Genomic DNA, 22000 nt, shown 5'->3' on the forward strand with positions numbered 1-22000 from the left:
CGAACAATACGGAAAAGGTTTTACAGATTTCAACTTTCCTCACTGTTTTCCACGGACTGACGGAGAGCAGCTGAACCAACGAGAGATCGAAAGAGTGAAGCTGGAAATCGAAGGCACGAGGCTAGTGTGTTAGTGAACTCCATCGTGTCCGACAGATCCTGAAGAAACTTTTCGTAATACGGGTGCGGCCATACTGACACGCACGCACACCAGCAGGCAATCAGTCAGTCAACGGATCAGACGTGTGACAATTTAGTGTGCAGATCCAAGCAAACAGTTTTGCACCGTCTGAGAGCTAATTTGTCGTGAATTTGTCTCGTGTCACAAAGGCCGCTAGTCAACGGTACTGGTAAAGAAAGGGTTAGATTTTCCCTTTGTCAAACTGTCAAACCTGTCTACCAGCGAAATGTCAGGGGATCAAAGTGGTCCCTTGGAGTTGAACGGCACCGGGGGTGTTACCCCCGGTGGCGATGGTGGTAGTAATGGTGCCCTCGCGGACGGTACCATGAACGGTGGTACTGCCAGTCCCGGCGGCGGTGGAGGCAGCGAGACTGGCGGCGCCGGTGGTCAGGGCGCTGGAGACGCTGGCTGCTCGGATGGGCCGCCCAGCATCGTCGGCGTCGGACCGCCGAGTCCGCTAACCGGGTGCTATCTGCTGATCGTCATCGGTGAGCCACACTCTCAGGACCATAAGGATATCATTCTGCAGCGGCTGATTAAAGGTAAGTGCTTTAGGGGCTATAGGGGAGAGAATATGCGGGGCAGCGAAACAATTACGTCATTCTAGAAATTCGACGAGAAGTGCTATTATGGGGATGTGGAAATAGTCTTCAATACTAGCGTTCAGGGATTGTTCTCATAGTAGCCATACTTTTCTTGGCTGTGCATTCTATTTTGTTGTTCAATTTACTAAATTGAGCTCCGGCGAACTTTATCTTGTCGTTCTTTATAATTTGAACTGCTCAGAAGAACATGAAAATAGTCACAAGTTTTCTAAATCAAGAACAAAGACGAATTTGTACCACAAGGAAGTCATCCAGGTCCGCCACTCTTCGTACTAATTATGAGCAAATTTCATATTTTATCTTTTAAACCGTTTATTAAACTTTTCTCTATCATTATACCAACTTTTATCAACTGTATATGGGATGTACTTTAGCTTTTGCTAAGTTTACTACGGTCGATTTGATTCTACGTACGAGTTTAACCTTGTAATGTGCCACTCGAGCCACAAATGTTGGCGGTCTTAGGAAATGTGTTTTAGACGAATTTCTAAGCGTAAGTAATATTTGAATATTTGACCTCCAGTGGTCATCGCTTGATATTGGTGGGCTTTCTTAAAAAAAAATACTCAATGTCCTTCTCTATCCTTCATCTCGCCTACTAATTTGTAAAAAAAATTCTTTTAATTTATGTTTGCCGCGATTAGTTCCCAAAAAAAAGAGAAAAGGGTACTCCCCATGGATGCTCCTTAGGTTTGTTTATAGAAATGTAAAACAATTTTCATCCAAGTAAAATCAAATTACTGTTATGTAATCTATAAGATTAGACCTCCATTCACTGTGTTGAAAAACACGGTCATCATAGAGGAGCTCCACGTGAAATAGGCAAATGACAATCCAAATCCAAGCGAAAAAACAAAGATTTTTTTAATGGAGCAAAAAAATGCGATTTAAGCATTTATTATTGTCCAAGCAAAATCCTACAAAAAGGAAGACAAAAATGATAGAAAAAATTTTCTGCCGATATTTGAAAATTCCATTGTTTAAATTTCCATTTCTATTTCGTGTTAGAAGCGTTAACTCCACTCGTACACTCATTTTTCGAGTTTTTTAGGCTGCAGAGCCCATTGATTTTATAAAAAAATGACGTATATCATACAAATTATTTTTTGCCACGATTTTGCTAGCCAATTTCCGGGGGGGCGGTTGATAAAAACTTTAAAAATAATTTGCAATGGCCTTATGTTTCTAAACAACATCTTGTTCGTGTGTTACTTAAATTTTGTTTAGTTCTGTTGTTTTGGTTTAAGTGCACCACTTAAGAGTGATATTTCAGTCCAGTTAGATAAAGAAGCTGCCTATAACCTACGTCTTTTGTTGATGTTGAATAGAAGTTCACTCCCTTCAAAAATTCGATTTTCTGCTGGTTAATTGTTCTTTGTTGTTGTTTCTCTTCGTGCGTCTTGCGGATCGCAGATCGGCTGCGCAAAAACAAGCGAATGCTAGCTATCTAGTGAACAAAGCAAGGATAATTGCCTATGGAAAGCTGTGCCCCATAAAAAGTTATGTTTATTTTTCATCGGCAAGAGGCAATGGGTAGTGCGTAAATTCTAGGGAGCTTCGCAAGCGAAACTGATGTAATTCCTGTGAAAAGTTTTTCTGGGAAGAGATTTTCGACACATGAATTGAAGATTAATTCCCATGTTTTGTGCACTAAAAATAATTTTCACGTCGAAATTACTGGAAAAGTTATGTGAATATTTTCCGTCTAACTTTTCCCGTACTATTGACGTGAATTCAAGGTAGTTTGCATTAGTATGCGTGCATTTACGTGGAAATCAGATAGATGTATAGATGTTACTGTATTTTCCAATAATGTTCAACTGAAAGTCACGTAACTCCCTGTAGAGAAATTTATGTGATTTTTCACGCGGAAAGGACGTGTGGATTATTTTGTGTGTAAAAATTTTCGAAATAGATTTGGCTAAAGACACAAAAAGTAGAGTTCCTTTTTCCGATCGAAAAGTCTCTTCTAAACGTGCATCGATCGAGCTTTCCATAAGATGCTCAACAAAGGAACATTAAACAGAAAATCTAACTTTTTTACAATTTCGCAAATTTAAAACGTCTGGATTTAATCCCTTTTTAATGCCGGTGAGATTATCTCAGGCAGAATGGCTTTCGCAGCGGAATACATGAGTGGATAGGTTAGTATCTTAGATGGGTTTGGGTGGTTCCATCTTCCAGGGCGTTCTACAAGGAAACCATCCAGGGCCGTTTTTGTTCCTACCGTACATGAACCGGATGTTCTAACAAAAACTGCTAGACCATAACCCGAAAGTTTCATCATGATATGCATTGCAAAAAAAAACTCTTCTAGATTTCCATACACAACGCTGAGCGTTCTGAAAAGAACGGTTTTTGGTGATTGCTAAAACACTGTTACGAATTTGGGCTTTCTTCTCGGTTTTCTTTAGCAGCAAAATGGCATGCATGTTTGGAAATACACCACCTTCGGCAATGGCATCCCCATTCAGAAGTTCGTTGGATCAGTTATCGTTACGGATGGTCAACTGCAAATCATATAGGATAATTCTAGTCTTCTTGCAAAACCTGCCAAATGCTTAAACATTAGGTAACAGGTAACAGGTAACAGCTGGTAACAGCTGTACCTGCACCAACGCGTTCAATGTAATAGTTTGTTGTAACGAGCCAACCGAAAACCGAAAAAATTCAATAAGCATATCGCTCAATCAATAGCGAATATAGCAAAAATAAATGCAGTGCGGGTTATACAGCAAACACCCGGCCCAAGTAACACACAAAACAAGTTAGAAAATAATCTTCATGGAAAGTAGTCGTTTAAGAGTACTATAAACGTACTTTGAAAACATGTGTCATTATTATTAAGGTTTTGAGATGTTTTGTGATAACATGAATTAATTTGACAGCTCATATCAAATGAATAATGTTTGTTTTTGTCAACATGTTAACACGAAGTTTTTATTATATCTCCATTACTAAATTTAAACTACTGGAAGAACAAGTTGTAGCTTATGCTATAATAACGTTTTAAAATGGTATGAAATAACCTAATAGATACTTCTTTCAATTGTTGTTTCATTAGACTTCAATTTTTTGCGTTTTTCTGGTAATAGAGAAGTTCTGATGTATGTAATGTTATACTATTCTATAACAAGCTGTGTTGCTTGGGGGGCGATATCACAATAGATCAAACGTTACTGGTCGCAGTGACGAGTCCATACAGGAACAAAAAAAAACAACCAATTGAACATGTTTGGTGACCCTAAAAACAATTAGAAATGTCTGGTTGCCCTAAAAAGAACCTCTTGAAAATATTTGATAGCCATAATACGAATCTAGCGACTCCAAAATGTCTGATGGCCCTAAAAAGAACTGCTTGAAAATGTTTGGTCAATGTTGGATGACCTTGCAAAGAGCTAATTATCCGGTGACTCTGAAAAGAACCATTTGAAAATATTTAGCGGCTCGATCTAGTAAAAATATTTAGAAACTGCCAGAAATGACCTAGTGACCTCGAGAAAAACTATTTAAAAATGTTGAATTGACCTGAAAAACCCCAAACATATTCGATGGCTTTGAAAAGAACTGTTTTAAAATATTTAAATTAACATTACCATATAACATTTAAAAATATTAGGTGGCTTTGAACATAAGCTTTTAAAAACGATGGTTTGAATACGCCATTCAAAAGTGTTAACGGGCCCCGAAAAGATCCGTTTATATGTTTGGTGGTTTGGCTGAAACGAATCTGAAGGCCTAGAAACGTCTGATTACTCTGTGAAAAGCTTTTAAAAATGTTTAATGGTTGCGAATAGCACCGTTAGAAAATGTTTGGTATTGAGAGAGATAATGTTTTAAAATTGAAAAAAAAAACGTCTAAAAATATTTGATGGTCCTGAAAAGAACCGCTCAAAAATGTTTAGCGGTTTTGTCAAAAAATGCTTAAAATGTTCAATTTTTTTGCCGTTTGCTAATATTATTGTTTTTGCCCACCCCCTTTAATTGACCAATATAAGGACAAAATCTTTATAAAATATTTATAATGACCTAACCAGGGATGTTTCGATCACTTTGACTCAATTTTGATTCATTTGATAGTACCGTCTTAACGGGGCCAAATATGACAAAGTTACATAAGAGACATTTATAGAACAGGCTATTATCTATAATTTTGCTGAATAAAGTTTTGCTGTATCTTTTGTAGGTATGGGGCTTCAATGCTAGTATCTTATTAGTGACTAAATGAACGTTCATTTAGTCACTGATGAATTACTAGCGTTGTAGCACCGTAACTACAAACGATACAGCCAAACTTTGTTCAGAAAAATTGTAGATTATAACTAGTTCTACAAATGTCTCATATATAACATTGTCATATTTGGCTCGGCTGAAACGGTACTGTCAAATGAATCAAAATTGAGTCAAAGTGATCGAACCATCCCTGGACCTAGCCGTTTCAAAATGTTTGAGGTTTTGAAAAGGACCATTCAAAACTGTTCGTGCACGTCCAGAAAAGATCCGTTTGAATATATCTGGTGGACCCGTAATAAGTCTGACGATCTCGAAACGTCTGATTGCTGATTGTCTGATTTTAAAAAAATGTTTAACGACCCTGAAAAGCACCGGTTGAAAATACTTGGTGACTCTCAAAGAAACCGTTTTGGGGGGATTCGTTGCCGCATAGTTACCGAGTTTGCTTACTGCTAACAAGCGAGTGGTCGTGGGTTCGAATCTTAACAGAATCAAGACCATTGGATGTCCAGTGACTTTAGAGCACGGGTTTATCTCAGGATTTTCATTATCCTTCCTTGAAGCTGAATCCTATATTACCCCGTTGAAGCCTCTGGACAGTGCAAAAGCATACCCGAGCAGGAGCGAAGAGCAAAATAATATAAAAACAATATCAAACTGTGTTATAATGGTATAATTTGTTATTGAATAGATATGGAGATACATTGATAACACATTTTGTTATTGAGTAGATATTTAAAACAGTGGTTGTAAGATGAGTTTAATAACTGATTTTGTTATCATATCTTATTTTGGCCTTAGAAATGACATTCGACATATTTCATACAATTTTTTTCATTGATTAAAGAGATTTTAGATTATAAATATTTTATAAAATGATTTTTTAATATCTCATATACTACTGAATTTGTTATTCAATACCTTAATAATACTAAAATATGTTATTCTAAACTCTGAATCAGGGCTTCGACCGATCCTTTTTTTCTACCGCAGTCCCACCAACGCGCATTCAAGTTCACACCGTCCGTTTAGTGATGGAATACGAACGCTATGCATAACACAACTGGCAGTTTGCTCAGTCAAACGCCGATGGCACGCAGTAGTATGAACGTATTCTAAAGCTTCTTAACATTTTCGTTTCGATCAAGTTGCCTTTACCGCTTGGAGCAACGAATGACTGCAAAACAGTCAAATGACTGGCAGTCACCACGCTTACGAAAAGCAACCGCACAATCGTATGGTTCAATACTACAAAAAAAAACAACCACTACATGTGCATGGAAGAAGTCGGTCGGACTCCGTCCAATACAAACGAATATTTTGCTTGCGTCGGACCGACGTCCGGGTGACAAACTATTACTGTGAGCAGTCGATTTGGAGACAAAAAGAGAAACGAAAAAATACGTCACCGTATGCTTCCAGTCAATTTGCAGTTTATATTCTCAAAGCGCAAAGCAAAACGGAAGATTGACTGTTTGCTTCTGCAGAGATGCCGCATGAATTGTAAGACGGTAGCAGCGCAAGCGGCAGATTGACTGAATTCAAAAAACAGTCAAATGATCGTTCAAAAAGCGGAGTTTGAATGCGGAAAGTTCGCATTCACGGCAGTCACATTCAACTTGCGATCCCTTTTCAAGCCCTGCTCTGAATACAGTGATGTTATTGCTTTGTTATTCAAATAACACAAGTAGTTATTCTTTTGACCTTAAAGGAGTAAAATTTTGATATTATTTTTTGTTATTTTACCAACTATGCCAGCCAAACCAAGACCAAATTTTAATATGAGTTATTCGATTTTGAATAACACATTTTGATATTATTTTGCTCTTCGCTCCTGTTCGGGTATCGCTCAATCAACAGCAATTATTGCAAAGAGAAATGCAGTGCAAGTTTTACAGCAAACACACTGGGGATATCGCAGTGATGAGTCCACATATGAAAAGAGGAGCCGTTTCAAAAATGGTATAAAAATGTTGGATTGTTGGCGGTTTTGTAAAAACCATTTCAGTTTGAATGGAATGGTCCTAAAAAACATTTAAAATGTCTGGTTGTCCTGAAAAGAGCCTCTTGAACACATTCACTGCCCGCAAAAATCGTTCGAAAACGTTTGATGGTCCTAAAAGGAATAGTTCGAATATGTTTGGTGGCCCTGGTGACCTTGAAATGGTGGATCAGAAACGTCTAATTGCCCTAAAAAGAACGGTTTGAAAATGTTTGGTCGCCCTCAAACATATATGATGGTCCTTGCAAAGAACTAAATATTTGGTGGCCTTGCAAAGAACTATTTGAAAATGTTTAGTGGCCCGATCTAGTATTTACAAACTGCCAGGATTTTTTTAATGACCTCGGAAAGAACCATTTAAAAATGTTGGATTGACCTGAAAATATCCGAACATATTCGATGGCCGTGCGAGCAACTGTTTAAAAACATTTGCTGGTCCTGAGAAAGAAGTTGAAACAGTGGAATTTCCGAAACTCGGCCAAAAAATTTTCTTTCGTTTTTGTCTTTTTGCTCGTAGATTTTTACATGAAAAATAACAACGTATTTGTTAAAAGCAAGTGTAGATTTGGTTTTCAGGTTTAAACTTTAAGTAAAATGCCTAAAATCCTTATTTTTCTTGCTCGATTAAAAAATTCTCGTTTTTTTTTTTGACCCCCCTCCCCTTCAGTGGCCCAACACCGGAGGGACAAAAACTTTTTTAAATATACGTAATGGCCTAAATCCATATTGAAAAGAATCATGTGAATTATAAATATATTTGGAGAAATATTTGGTGGTCCTAAAACAAATTTGGCGGTCTCGAAAAATCTAATTGTTCTGAAAAAACTTTCTAATAATGTTTAACGATTCTGATCACCGTTAGAAAATTGAACTAAAAAGTCGTTTGATGGTAATGTTGCAAATCGAGCAAGAAGCAAACGATGCCGACCTGTACGCGTGCGAGTGTGAAAAGTATAGCATCCAACGCTTACTCCACTGACACAAGCGTGCGACAAACAGCCGCCAGTGCTGTGTGCATACTTTCTGCTATCGTCATACTCGCGAGCGCACAGCCTTGTTGCGTCGTTCTTCGCAGCCCGCTCACGAAACCATCAATTCGTGAGGTGTCAACAACCCGTGAGCGTGAGTAGAATGTATGGCTGCAGATTTTGCTCTTCTACTTCATCTTATGCCCTCACTTCACACGCGGGAGCGAGTGCGCGTCCTCGTCAAATGCAACATCTGATGGCCCTAAAAAGATGGCCTGCGAAGAACCATCTGAAAATGTTTAGTGGCTCTGGAAAGAACCTTTTTTAAAAAAGAACCTGTGAAAAAAAAATTATTGAAAATACTTGAGGGTTCCAAACAGAACCACTGTGAATTGTTTGGTGGTCCTGAAAAGATTCGTTTGAATAATATTTGATGTTTGTAACCATCGTGGACACCGATATTTAAAGCAAAAGCAAAATTTTACGTTATATTCCGTAAAATAATTAACAACTGTGTCATAAACATGTTGTTATAAAATTATCTATCCAACAACATATTAACAGTAATGTTTGATTTACCTTTGGAAAGCTCTTTGTTAACTGTCTAACGAGTAACGCCGTTTGTAGAAGACGTTCGCTCTTAGAGCCTCTTCAGAGCCACGTGCGAAATTTGTTATGAATTGACAAAAGGAAAATGTGTTCAGAGCAGATTTCTTGACATTTTGATGTTAATATCACAACATTCTGATCATGCGTTCAGGTGTTATCGTCTTTCAAAAACAAGAATTTTCTCATTTTTACTTTTTTGGAAAAAGGACATAATGAACAAAATGGTCGATCTCAAAGTTTTCTATGAGTAATTTACAAGCTTTATTTAGCAGAAAATAGGTATAGCTGATTTGAAAAAATCAAAGCAGAGCGTTATACATGAAAATCGAAAAAGATAAATCAGCTTATTTCTTATCTGGCGCTTTTAAAAATAATTATTTTCGCATGAAAAGTAAATCCGAAACTTCTTTTGGGTGTACTTTTATGAAAAAATTGTCATTAGTATGATCGCATCGTTTTTACGATATTGCCCGATACGTTCGGTAAAAATTTCGGTGGTGCCAATCGACGTTTACGGATAGTTAGTAATGTTTGGCATCATAAAAAAAACGGCTGTTCAATTTGACCAAACTCGGTACTGTTTTTAAGTGTGTAGGAGGTTAGAAGACAAATTTGGACTGTAGCATGACGAATAACACAATGTGTTATCCTACAGGGAAACAATATTAGACCTTTGCTCTTTCCAGCCTATATCAATGAAAAAGAAAACATGAGTAATTCTAGCTGAAACGGGGCCACTACTGACACGAGGTCTTCAAATATTGGAACTTTTGCGCTTAATTGGTTTAAAATGGTTAAAAAATAAGAATTACACTTTTGATACCTCTAAATAGTCCCCTCGTTCGGCAAGGGGCCTAACAGTTTCAAAAAAAGTTTAATTTTAAGCAAACCTTGAGATCTATATCATGTGATATTTCATAAATTTGCCATAAAACAACTAACAAATAGCACGGTTTTGTAAAGAAGAAGAACAGGGCTTTCAAATGGAGTAAAAAAAATTTGGCCGGCCATCTTGGATTTGGTAGCCATATTGCATTTTATCAAAAAATTGCCGTTTTCACCATGAGCCCCCCAACCGATTTTCATTTTAAGACCACCATTGGAAAGCTGAGGAAAAATGCTACAAGAAACGTTCATAAAATTAGGTATGCAATGGCATTAACTGAATAAAACAACTAGTTATTTGTAGCAAGGTTCACAATTTTCATATAATTATTGTGATATTTCCAAAATTCGCTATGAAACAAACTACCAATGCTTGCTACAGAAAATTAATTGTTTTATTTAGTTAATGCCATTGCACACCTAACTTGCTGAATGTTTCTTACAGCATTTTTTCTCAGCTTTTCAATGGTGGTCTTAAAATGAAAATCGACTGAGAGACTCATGGTGAAAACAACGAATTTTAAAAAAAATGCAATATGGCGACCAAATCCAAGATGGCTGCCAAAATTTTTTTACTCTATTTGAAAGCCCTATTTTTCTTCTTTACAGAACCGGGCCATTTGTTAGGCAAATTTAGTTAATATCACATGATATAGATTTCAAGGTTTGCTCAAAATGCAACTTTTTTTAACCTGTTAGGCCCCTTGTCGTACGAGGGGTCCTCTATTTCAAGATATTGAAAGTGTAATTCTTATTTTTTAACCATTTTCAACCAATTAAGCGCAAACGTTCCAACATTTAAACACCTCGTGTCAGTAGTGGCCCCGTTTCAGCGAGAATTACTCACATCTAGTCTTTCTAAATTCGCCAAAAATTCAATTTATGATTTACCAATGCACCGGTAAAATTAGAATCATCTAGATGTTTTCTAACAGTTAAATAAGAAAAAGCTGACAGTTCCAAATAGATAAAAATAATTTTACCTATACTGGTAAATATTTTTATTGATTGGATTTCCATGGAATTGAATAACAATTTAATAGAAACTACCCAATGAAACGCCCCTTAAAGAGTACAGAATCAGAATTTGATACGAAAACTTGTTACATTTTGCCAATGAATTAATGTCCCGGTGACAAACAATCTACTTTCAAATATAATCTACTAATTTTGAGTTCAAAACTACTCAGAATCATAGCCTGTACAATTTAAGAGCATTCTGAGTAGTTCCAACCAATTTAAAAGTGAAAATATTTAAGAATGACGTCGTGCTCAAAAGCATTTCGACCGCAAAGCCGCATTAGCTATTTTCTTATTAAAAGAACGAATAATGGCACTAGTGAAAGCTTTTCTTAGTAACAAGCCTATGAACCATCTTAAATTTTGAAATTACGGCGTAACACGATATTCGACTTTCGCTCGCTCGAGCCATTTCATTCGAGCCATATTATATGAGTTTTACAGCCCTTCCGCTCATATCCAGCCATTTTCAGCAAACCGAAAGTCGCCATCTCGAACTCCAAAATGGCGTAAGAACACGATATTCGACTTTTGCTCGTTAAGCTTCTTCACCCACCACCCATTTTAGAGTTTCTCATTTCTTGTTGTTCACGATGCAAGTCACATAGACCTCAGTTTGGTGAATCGCCTTTGGATTTGTAGAAAAATTATATAATTATGTTGTCATTTTGATAATTGAATTAGGAAAAATCCAACAGAAAAGCATACATTATTGATTCAACTGCTGATAAGTTTGACAAGTTCTCAACTCAGCAAAAACAGTAATTACATTTTTCCCCGACTCTGGAACAAACTTTCCGTTCCGAAGGCTTCAACAGGAAGTTGAAGCTGATATAATTCTAGGCCATAGCCGTAATCATTACCGTGATAGTTCATCTGTTCAGCAACTTTCGGTTCCAGCTTAAGGATATTACGTACCTTACCGTTACCGATTGCTGCAGTGTGAGCCTCTGAAACTTTCGTTATAGTGCTCCTTGCACGAACATGCTACTACACTATACCGCACCGACTAGAGGAGCCTCGACTGATGATTACGTCGAGTGGCGAGTACATAAATCTAATGGAATTGTTTCATCTGCCGCGTACCACATCCCGGTCCGGGGCAAAACGCTCCCACTTCAGGTATTCAAGTAGTTAGGTCAGGCACCCGGTGGCACTCGGCGGCAGGTGCTGTTGAAAGTATATCCGGTCGGTCGGCCGGTGTGGCTCTGGCGGTGGAAATTGATGCCCCAACGAAACGGTGGTGCCTTATCGTGAAAGCTATCTGCCTTCCGCTTGGCTTATTTATTTGATTTTGTATTCCTTTTTGTCGAGAAAACGCCCGGCATTCCGGCTGGCTCTAAAGTGGTGCTTTACGCGAAAGGATGTCGGCTTGGGGATTTTTCGCAAAATACTTTCGGTTCGCTCTGGGTAATGGGACCATGGCGAAGTCATAATTTTTCTCAATTTTCGCTGTGGATGAATTAAATAAAACCGTCTCAAGCAATTATACGTCCAACGGCGAATGCTTTCCAGATTCCAATCGATATTGTTTTGCTGGTTAACCGCCAGCAAGTGCTCGGGCAGTTTTTATGGTTTCGGAACGACTGGCTGAGGTTGGCCGCCGGTGCGGTGGCACCGCTGTGTCTGGCCAACTTTGGCCTACCGGGCAGCAGTGGCAGAGCCAAGCCGAAGCCAAGCCAAATGGCGACTCATTAAGCACACACAGAGAGTAAAAAATGGGAATCTATTCAGCTGCCGGCAACAATTATATCATACGTACGTAATCTGTGGCATTGCAGTGGCTCTGATGTTGGCTAGTGTCGCAGTCTTTCCTCGTCTGTTTGTTGCTCATTTGTTTTAATCTTGATGGAAAAAATTTAAGCAATCAGTCTAATAGCTGAAATATTTGTGTGAAAATACGGAAGGATGGTCTAACTGAACTAAATCATCTGCAATGTGACGATTCTTCTGTTACTCATTTTCGAGAGCGAAAGAATCACTGAAGCTTAAGTTGGCAAAGTTGCCAGAGCTGAATTGAATAGAGAGCAGAACTTTCTACCGGAAAAAACTTTCCAGCGTTTCGGCCGGTGAAGCTCACTCGTTGCGGACACGGAACCAACCGAACGACCGACCGACCAACCGACCGCCGGAAGATATTTAAACGAGCTCTAAGTAAAGAATCCTGTTTGCCACGGACGTTTCTTGTTGTTTATCCGGCCGGTCTCTGCTGGCTGGACTGGTTGGCGGTGAAAAGTTTCCAAACATTTCCCGCAGACAGCATACCTATCTAGTAAGTAAGTTTTCTGTGTGGCCAAATTGACAACCAGAGTCGACCATCCGAAGGATGTCCGGGGATTCCTTACGTCGTTGTACGTTATTACAAAACTGTCAAAGTTTGCTTTTTATATCCCAAAGTTATGAAAGAACTAGACAAGGCTTTTTTTCGCGTAATCTGTGCAAACTGAAAATGGTCTAATCATCACGATAGGGAAGAATGAATTGATAATTAATTCCGTAACATCTTTTTTGGTCAAATGCCATAATTACACTGTATTTGTGGGATTATAAACCAAATTTAGAGAGGATAAAATTAGGGTAAAATTTAACTCACGCGATTGAATTGAAACCGGAGAAGCTCACAATTCGACCCTGGTAATCGCGTCAAACAAAGTTTAATTAATTACGTTCCCCATCACACCCATTCCCGGTGCCATTCCGGGTGGAGGACCGCTACTTTTTCCGGGGAGACTACCGAATTCGCTTCACGCTTGCAGACAGGCCGTTTTGTTTTGGCCAACAACAACGAGTGAGTGGCCTGCCGTGTCTGGGCCGGTTCCGTCGGCTTTGTGTGCCTTTCTTCGGGGTGAAGCACTTTTTCGATCACAACAACATCACGATCGAGGAACATATTCGTACTCGTACATAAAAAGATAGATACATGCCACGATTGGTACCGACCGGCGAGCGGCGGGAACGCGACAGCCGGCTGCCAACATTACGTTACTGCTGCTCCCCGTTAGAAGCAATGAATGATTCATATTTTTTTATATACTTTTTCCGTTCCTTGCTTCTCGACTTGCTTTTGACATCATCGATTCGGCGAGTTTGGCGGTGCATGCGCTCATAGCATGGCATGGGGTATGATTTCATGGATTCACTTTTAGCAAACGTGCGGTTTGAGTTATGTTAGGTACTTGTGCGTCTTGTCTTCCGCCCAGCCCAGCCCAGCCCAGCCAGCCAGCCAGCCGGGAGCGATGGTCTTAACAGCGAAGACATGAGTGGAACGAATAATGACTGCTGCGCGACGACGATTCGAGAGGAGGAATAATGAAATCGATCGACAAGCGACAGAAAAATTTCGAAGGCGATGGTTTCAAAATCTCACCGCAAAAAAAAATCATGTGGAGGAATGAATGAGTTCTATTTCAGATTTTTTTTTGTGTAGCAATTATCCTACGAAACATTAGACAACACTAACCGAAGAATTGATTCGCGAAAGACATACCTGGCAAAATCCATTACCCGGGTCGGGGTAATGAATTCTGCAGAACGGACTAAAATCGCGATCAGCAGCCGCTTTCTGCTGCTACGGATTTCTAAAAGAAATACTTTACTTCCTCTTTTGTATGCAGAATGAGCAGTTCAGCATCACCACCATGACCGGAAGGCGGGGAAGGCGGAAAGGTGTTGTAAAAACTGAAACTGCAGCAAACTGTAGCGAAGTGCTTCTTCACAAAACTGTCTTATTATTATTATTTCCTCTTTAAGAGCCATAAAAAGGTTCCCTATTCTGATGGTGAAAAGATGGGGCAGAAAAAGCAATAGACGATGAAAAAGGTTAACTCCGTCGGAGCATCGTTTTAATGACGACGGCCGAACCACACTTGCCCGGTTCCCAGAGGGTATAAAGTGCTAACCAATTATACTGTTTTAGTTTAGCACTGCTTAACGCTGTTCTCGATTTAGATCGGCCGATGATAATTGGTAGTATTTAACCATGAACCAGTCGTAAAGGCAGAAAATAGAACATTTTCTAAGAACGTTTTTTTAAATTTTACGGTTTTTGAAATTTGAATGAATGGCAATGAAAAGACGAACCAGAAATATCCGTTTCTTTACCAGAAATCTGTATGTACAAAATATAAAAACTGCACATCATGAAAACACAAAAGAAAACTAACATATGCAATGTTTTCCTTTCGTTATACTATCATACAGTTTTGGAAATTGGTCGAAAAACACAAAATTGGTGGTCCGAGAATCGTGTACAAATCGATAGGGTTTGACGAACTGAGCAATGTTTGTGTGTTTGTGGAGCCCTTTTTGGTCGCCTTTTTCTCGGAGATGGCTGAACTCATTCGTCCGCTATAATTTTTGTTTGAAAGCTATTATTGCCTAGTGTATCACTATTGTATCATTTGCCCTCACGGCAGTACAAGCAAGTAGGTTAGAACAAGTCTGTATCACCGCGAATATTCGACGGTTGAAAATTTTATTTGGCGCTGTGTACATTCCTCCCGACAAAAGCCAGGATCCTGTTGTTATTGGATCGCACGTTTCTTCTATTCGTGAGTTGTGCGAAAAAACACCCTCAACTGATGCTATACTCATTTGCGGTGATTATAATATGCCACGCATTGTTTGGGAATACAATGACGACTTGATAAATCCCACTAATACATCGCAGCTTCCTACTGCGAGTGCGGTTTTAGTTGACAAAATGAATTTCCTCCTCTATTTCCGCCAACTTCTATCTGGATGGCTCAGAATCGTACTTCACTACAGACTTCTGCGAAATGTTTGCATCCTTCTTCTCCTCGGTATTTGCAAATGAGTTCGCCTCCGAAGCAGAAGCTGAATTGGCTGCAGTGAATGTTCCCGAAGGACCCGTCGACCTCGACACTTTCGAAATTACTCCAGCGAAGATTGTTAAAGCAGCTCGTAGATTGAAGTGATCATTTTCCCCCCGGACCTGATGGAATACCAGCCGCTATTTTTTTGTCGCTGCGCATTTGAGTATTTTCAAATAAGTCTTTTGCACAAGGCAAATTTGCTAGTATTTGGAAACGATCCTTCATGTTTGCCGTTCATAAGAGTGGCGGTCGTCGGAATGTTAGGAACTACAGAGGAATTACCAGCTTGTCTGCATCTTCCAAGCTTTTTGAAATTATTGTGGGCACTGTCATGCTTAACCGTACCAAAAACTATATATCAACCTACCAGCACGGGTTCCTGTCTGGCCGATCGGTCTCCACAACCTACTCGACTTTACCTCCTATTGTATCACGCAACTTGAAGAAAAAGCAAAAGTCGACATAGTTTACACTGACATAAAAGCTGCATTCGACCGCATCGATCATCGCATCCTTCTACGCAAATTGTATCGTTTGGGAGCCTCAGAGCAACTATTGGCTTGGCATGAATCATATTTACGCGATAGAGTCTTGCAAGTCAAGTTAGAATCTGCTGTTTCATCTGTGTCTCCAAGAAGTCTGGTGTTCCTCAAGTAAGCAACATGGGGCCCTTGCTCTTCATAGTGTTCTTCAACGATGTAGTTATGTTACTAGAAGCCGGATGCGCACTTATCTACGCTGACGATCTTAAATTGTTTCTCACTGAGCGCTCCATCGACGATTGTCGACGGCTCCAAAGATTGTTAGATGCCTTTGTGAATTGGTGCAAGTTCAACTAATTAATAGTGAGCACAGCAAAACGTGAACGTTGTCTGCTGCTCGGTTTGGACGTACTGGAACGGCGCAGGAAAGTTCAGCAGGCAACGCTTATAGCAAAAATTTTGAACAACGACGTTGATTCGCCGACGCTGCTTTCAAAAGTGAATTTCCGAGCATCGCAAAGATCTCTGCGAACTAGGGCTTTATTGCACACGGAATTCCACCGAACCACGTTTGGGTACCACGAACCAGTGACTTCATGCATCCGGATGTTCACTCGAGTTGAAGAACTGTACGAATTTGGAGAGCCTACTCGAATTTTTGCTCAAAAATTGTCAAGAACTGATGCTTTGTAAGAGCTTGTGTGACCTTCATTAAGACATTGTCAGATGAATGTATTAAATAAATAAATAAATAAACTTCGTGATTCGCTGTTTCGTTTGAAAGTTTTAAGCAAAAATATCGTGACACCGTTTGCTTCGGAACCACACAAAGGAAGCCCTAACTATCACTAAACTTTCCGCGAAATCCTATTAAAAACAAACAAGTAAAGTAGTTTAATTTGAAATATATAAGCAATCGTGTACACATTCAATGACATAAATTATTGTTACACAATTTAATGTGTGTTACAATAATTTATAACGATTTAAATAAATATGCACGATAATATTTAATGCACATATGCTGCACAACTACGGAAACTACGACTTTTCATTAAACCAAAACGATCAGGATAATCGGACAGCAAAATTTTAACTTTTCTGCTCAGAGATAAATATTTTCACGATAACAAAGTTGACCAAGAACGAAAAATCAGTGAGCGAGAAAAAAGACTACTCATGTTGTTTGGATTGAGATTCACGGACTACAAACAACCGAACGTCAGTAACTGTTATAGGTATTTCTCAACGCACAGTGGCTCAGCAGCGAAAATTAAGTGGAAAGTTTTTTGTGGTTCAAAATAGCTCCCTATAACTGTTCAGCAAAGTTGTTCAACTCTAAAAGACAATTAATGTGAAATCAACGACTAAGTTCCAGTTTGGCATGTAAACACATAACACACAATAACTTTTTACAGAAAACATATAGAAGTATAATTTCTTCAACAAAGTTGTAGCCAAAGAATATACAAGTAATTATGCCAAAGACATAGTAGGCGTATTTTTTATAGTTTCTATCTCACACGGTGTTTTATATGAAAACCTCTCAAAAATCACTTTTTCGCTAATTACTTCAAATTTATTGGTTTCATTGCCTCATAATGTTTCACAAAGTTGTTTTTCTTATCAAAAGACCTATTTCTGTAGAACATTGTATGTTGAAAATTCATACGTATAACGAGTTCTAACGTTTTTCCTGTATTTTTTTAGTCTTTTTCAGAATAGAAAATCTCAAAAAGGGGCAAACGGAAAAAATCCAGCTTTCTAATATTTTCTTGAAGACGATTAGAGCCAAGTCAATAGTCAAAAAGAAATTTATCGTACCATGACACAATTTCTTCTGATTGTCACGTAAAATAGTCTTCGAATTTCGGATATAACATCAGTGTTCTATCTGCACTAGCTGTTTTGGATAAATATCTATCTATCAATTTTCGTTACTCTGTAAATTATTAGATCAATTTCATGTTTTTCGACCAATTCCTAAACCTTTATTATAGTATAACAAAGGTAAAACGTTAGAACTCGTAAGAAAAACAACTTTGTGAAACATTATGATGCAATAAAACCAATAAATTTGAAGTAATTCAACACCAAAATCATTTTTTGATTTTGGTTTTCGCTCGCAAACAAAAACTCATCAAAGCAAAGTGTTTTGCAGAAAGAAAGTTATTATCAATCGGTTTTCCTGTCACAGGAAGCAACTAAAATGATTTTGCTAGAAATTGAGATTGACTAACTGATGTTTATTTTATGAAAACAACCAGTTCTCGAAAATTACAAAATTTCAGTGGCGCGTTGATTTTATCCACCTATTAAAGGGTGTCCCACATCAAATTGCACCAAGAAAGAAACGCTGTAGAAAATTACCCATTGGATATTTTCTCTTGAAAATTTGAGTAGAAGTTGCTTAGAGTGTCTTGTTAATACTCTATTTTTATCGCGATCAGTTTTTCGAAAATTGAAAAAAATGGCGTCGCCCGAAAAGTAACGTCGCGAATTTATTTTACGCAAGCACCTGAAAAATCTCCAATTCTCTCACCATGAATGATGAGACTTACGTCAAGGCGGACTTCCGGCAGCTTTCGGGGCTACTGTACTTTACCGCCCAGTACAAGTTTGATGTTCCGGAGGAAGCAAGGATGCAGAGACTTACACAGTTTGCCAAGAAATCCATGATTTAACCAAGAAATACATCATGTGGCAAACGGAGTGCGCCGTTCGTGACTACCGGGACTGTAAACGGGTAGATCTACCTCAAGGAGTGTTTACAGAAGCATCTGCCCTCTCTGTCGAAGCAACACGAGGGCCCCACGATCTTCTGGCCGGATCTACCTTCGTGCCAATATTCAAAGGATGTACTGGAGTGCCACGAAGCCAACGGAGACACTTTCGTACCTAAGGACATGAACGCCTCCAACGCACCGGAACTAAAGCCCATCGGAAAATACTAGGCAATTATGAAGCAGGCACTACGGAAGCCTGCCCAAGGAGGTCAACTCTGAGGAAGACATGAAGAAAAAGTGGATTTCCGTACAGATGAAGCTGCAGCTAGGTTCTACAAAACTTTTTGAGTGGAGTTAAGCGTAAGGGGCGAGCATTCGGTTATGGTATTGAAGTTGAATGAAGCAAATAGGGCGAAAGCTTACTAATAGGTTATATTTTGTTGACTGAAAGTTTGAAAAGGATCGGTCAATTAGGTAATTTTTTACTGCGTTTCTTCCGTGATGCAATTTGATGTGGGACACCCTTTACGTCAATATGCACGATAAAATTTAATGCGCACATACTGCAAACGAACTAAGACTGCTCAAAACTCATTATTTATTCCAACGGATATTTTATTACGGTCGCTATAAACCAAATCGTTCAGAATGATCAGACAGTAAAACTTTAACCTTTCTGCTCAAGGATGTATTTTCAAGTTGACAAAGCTAGCGAAATGATCAAGCTTTTACCAGAGCGAAAAGCGAAAAGCTTTATTAAATTATGCCGGTGGCTGTCAAGCAGCGAAAGCTTAATCGGTTTTATTGCTGCTTTCAACAGAGCGTGATACGACTGACTTATGAAAACATTCTGAGGAGTGGGCCACTTGATCACAAAGCAGTTTTATAGCGGTCGTCAGATAGTTCTGGTAGAGTTCATAGTTTTATTAGCGGTTTTATGAAATTGGTCATGAAAACCACTAAACAAACTTGGAATTGTTACTTGGGGATGCTTCTAGGTTTTACCAGGTAGGAGCAATATTCATATGTAGGGCGGGGCATAAGTGCGATGTTTGAAGTTGTCATCAATTTTCTTGAGCTATAAAGAAGGACAACAACAAAATGTATTTTATAGTGATGCAGTAACTCAATGTCTTCACATTCAACTATAAATCGTCTGGAATAATAGTGTTATGCAAAATAAATTTTTCATTCTTCCGATCAAGTGCCGATTCGCACTTTTACCCCACTAGGGGGGCAAAAGTGCGAAGCTCGAATTTATGAAATTGGCACAGCAGTATCTAACAAAACCATATTATCTTCAGTCTGCGGTATGTTTCGGTAAGGCTTATTCTCAATTTGCACGTTTCCCATTTTGCGCTGGTGTATTGCAGCCCCTGTCAGATCGAAACTTTTCCAAACGTTTGTTTGTTGTTTCATCAGCGGAAAACATTGTTTTCCTCCGGCCAACATCTGTAGAGCGCGCAGTTTTCTGCAGATCTTTCATTTCTAGTATCTGTAATATAGTGCCTAAAACTGTATATAATTAGCTATACATTTTTGCCTCGTCCATGAATCGTACTTTTGCCCCGTCCGTGGATCGCACTTTTACCCCGCCAGACGCTTGATGAGGTTTGATTAAATTGTGGAAAAGCGAAATATATTTTGTAAATTCTTTTCGCCGTTTGTTCAAAAAAGATATGTGAGTGATGTAAAACGCTGCAACAAGTTTTTAACAAGTAATATCCTCCTGTTGAAATCGTATTTGCTGTCTAATGAAAAATTACATCAAAGCAGCCCTAAAATAACATTTGCAGATGGCTCAGCAACTATGCTTCGTAAGCAACCAAAGTTTACGTTAAATTCAAGCTGTCAAAGTAGTCATCCATCTATGCCAATGTAGAAAATTTACTCGGACTCTGTACCGTTAAATCATTGAATGGCGCTTTTACCCGCATCACACTTTTACCCCTCCTTACTCGATGGCTGTATTGCCTAATAAAAATGAATTTCAACCAATATAAATGAAAATTTGCAAGTAGGGGTTTTTGGGGCCGGGTAAGGTTCTTATGATGGTTAGAGACCCCTCTCATCACTAAAAGGGGGGGCTCCCATTCAAATGAAACACAAATTTTTGCATACTTCGAGAACTAATCAAGCAAATGGAACCAAATTTGCCATGAAGGGGTTTTAGGAGGCAGGAAATTTTCTATGACGAATTATGACCCCTCCCCCCTTTAAAATGAATCATCTAAGGTTGAGCTCCTCAGAAACTTGCAAAACTCGAGATTGTGACAAAGGTCATCCGAAATTCCCGATTTATGTACAACACTGTTTAATTTGTGCCAATACGACGTTTGTCGGGTCAGCTAGTAATCTATATTCAGTTGCTGATTTATGACAGTAAAAATTACTGCTTGTAAAACTTTAGCTTACGGAGTCTACACCTTCTCTTCTTAAGGAGAATGATGCAGCCACTTAAAAACACAGAAGCAATTTTAATAGATATTGTAAGAAAATTACGTTAGCTACTTTCTATACACCGGTTAATTATATAAGCCTGTATGAAGTTCAATGCGAGGTTGGCACGAATCCTGTATTAATCAGTTCAGGGTTGGTACAGGTTGATTTTTTACGATTCTTTATGATGTTCTTGGAGTTAAGTTCTTTGTCCTTATAAAAGAAAAGGCGTGAATCACATATTCCAACGATTCCAACATTATTTGTAAGACCCCGGTTAAATATAATCTTTTTTGGAGGAATTATAAACAGTTGCGTTATACTCTCTTAAGCGACAATTGATGGAACTGTATTTCAGTACGAAAAACAGTAACGTTGGCAATTGCTTAACTTTTTTTCTATCTGAATAATTTTCCGAAGGCCGCCCCACCCAAGCATTCGCAAATAATAAGTATGTAAATTTTCAACCGAATCGGAAAAGGATCGGCAAGCGAATTTGCATGGAACCGTCGTTCGAAGCAATTTTATTTCTATCCCTATTCACAACCACGCCGATAGATGTACCCCGGTCGAGGCTTAATTTATTGTAAGCTACATAATCCCCCATCTCCAGCTTCCGGACCGTAGCGAATTCGACCCCAAAATTGGACCAACTGTACCGGTTTTGACGCGCTGCGCATACTGTCGTTGCCGTTTCGCCAATATTTTACGATTCAATTCTATACACAAGTTCCAACAAAGTTGGCACTATCCTCAGGGTTTATCCTATATAGTTACGATACGAACGCAACGGGACAATCGCCAACGAGCGATGGTTTGCGAAGTGGGGGTATTTACGGCCATCTTAAGCTGACAATTAGAGGGCTCGTTACGGCATCAACTGCACTGTCCCCGGTGGCCTTGGGCAGGTGATTACCTGCGAAAGGTTATAGGCAGTAATCCACATGGTTTTTGCTGTTCAGCACTGTATTTCCCCCTTCAAGTTAGTGCCACATATATAACTCTGCCAGAAGCAT

The 22000-nt window shown here is 38.9% G+C and overlaps 1 protein-coding gene across 1 annotated transcript in view; it reads left to right on the plus strand.

Annotated features, from left to right (window-relative positions):
- The first annotated feature begins 406 nt into the window (after nt 1-406).
- LOC128739299 (microtubule-associated protein futsch) overlaps nt 407-22000 on the plus strand; it is a 217151-nt gene continuing 195557 nt past the window's right edge. The window contains exon 1 of the mRNA XM_053834777.1: nt 407-722. Coding sequence (XP_053690752.1) covers nt 407-722 — 316 coding nt within the window. The remainder of the gene's footprint in view (nt 723-22000) is intronic.

The sequence above is a fragment of the Sabethes cyaneus genome, chromosome 3, assembly GCF_943734655.1.
Source record: "Sabethes cyaneus chromosome 3, idSabCyanKW18_F2, whole genome shotgun sequence".
Lineage (NCBI taxonomy): Eukaryota > Metazoa > Arthropoda > Insecta > Diptera > Culicidae > Sabethes > Sabethes cyaneus.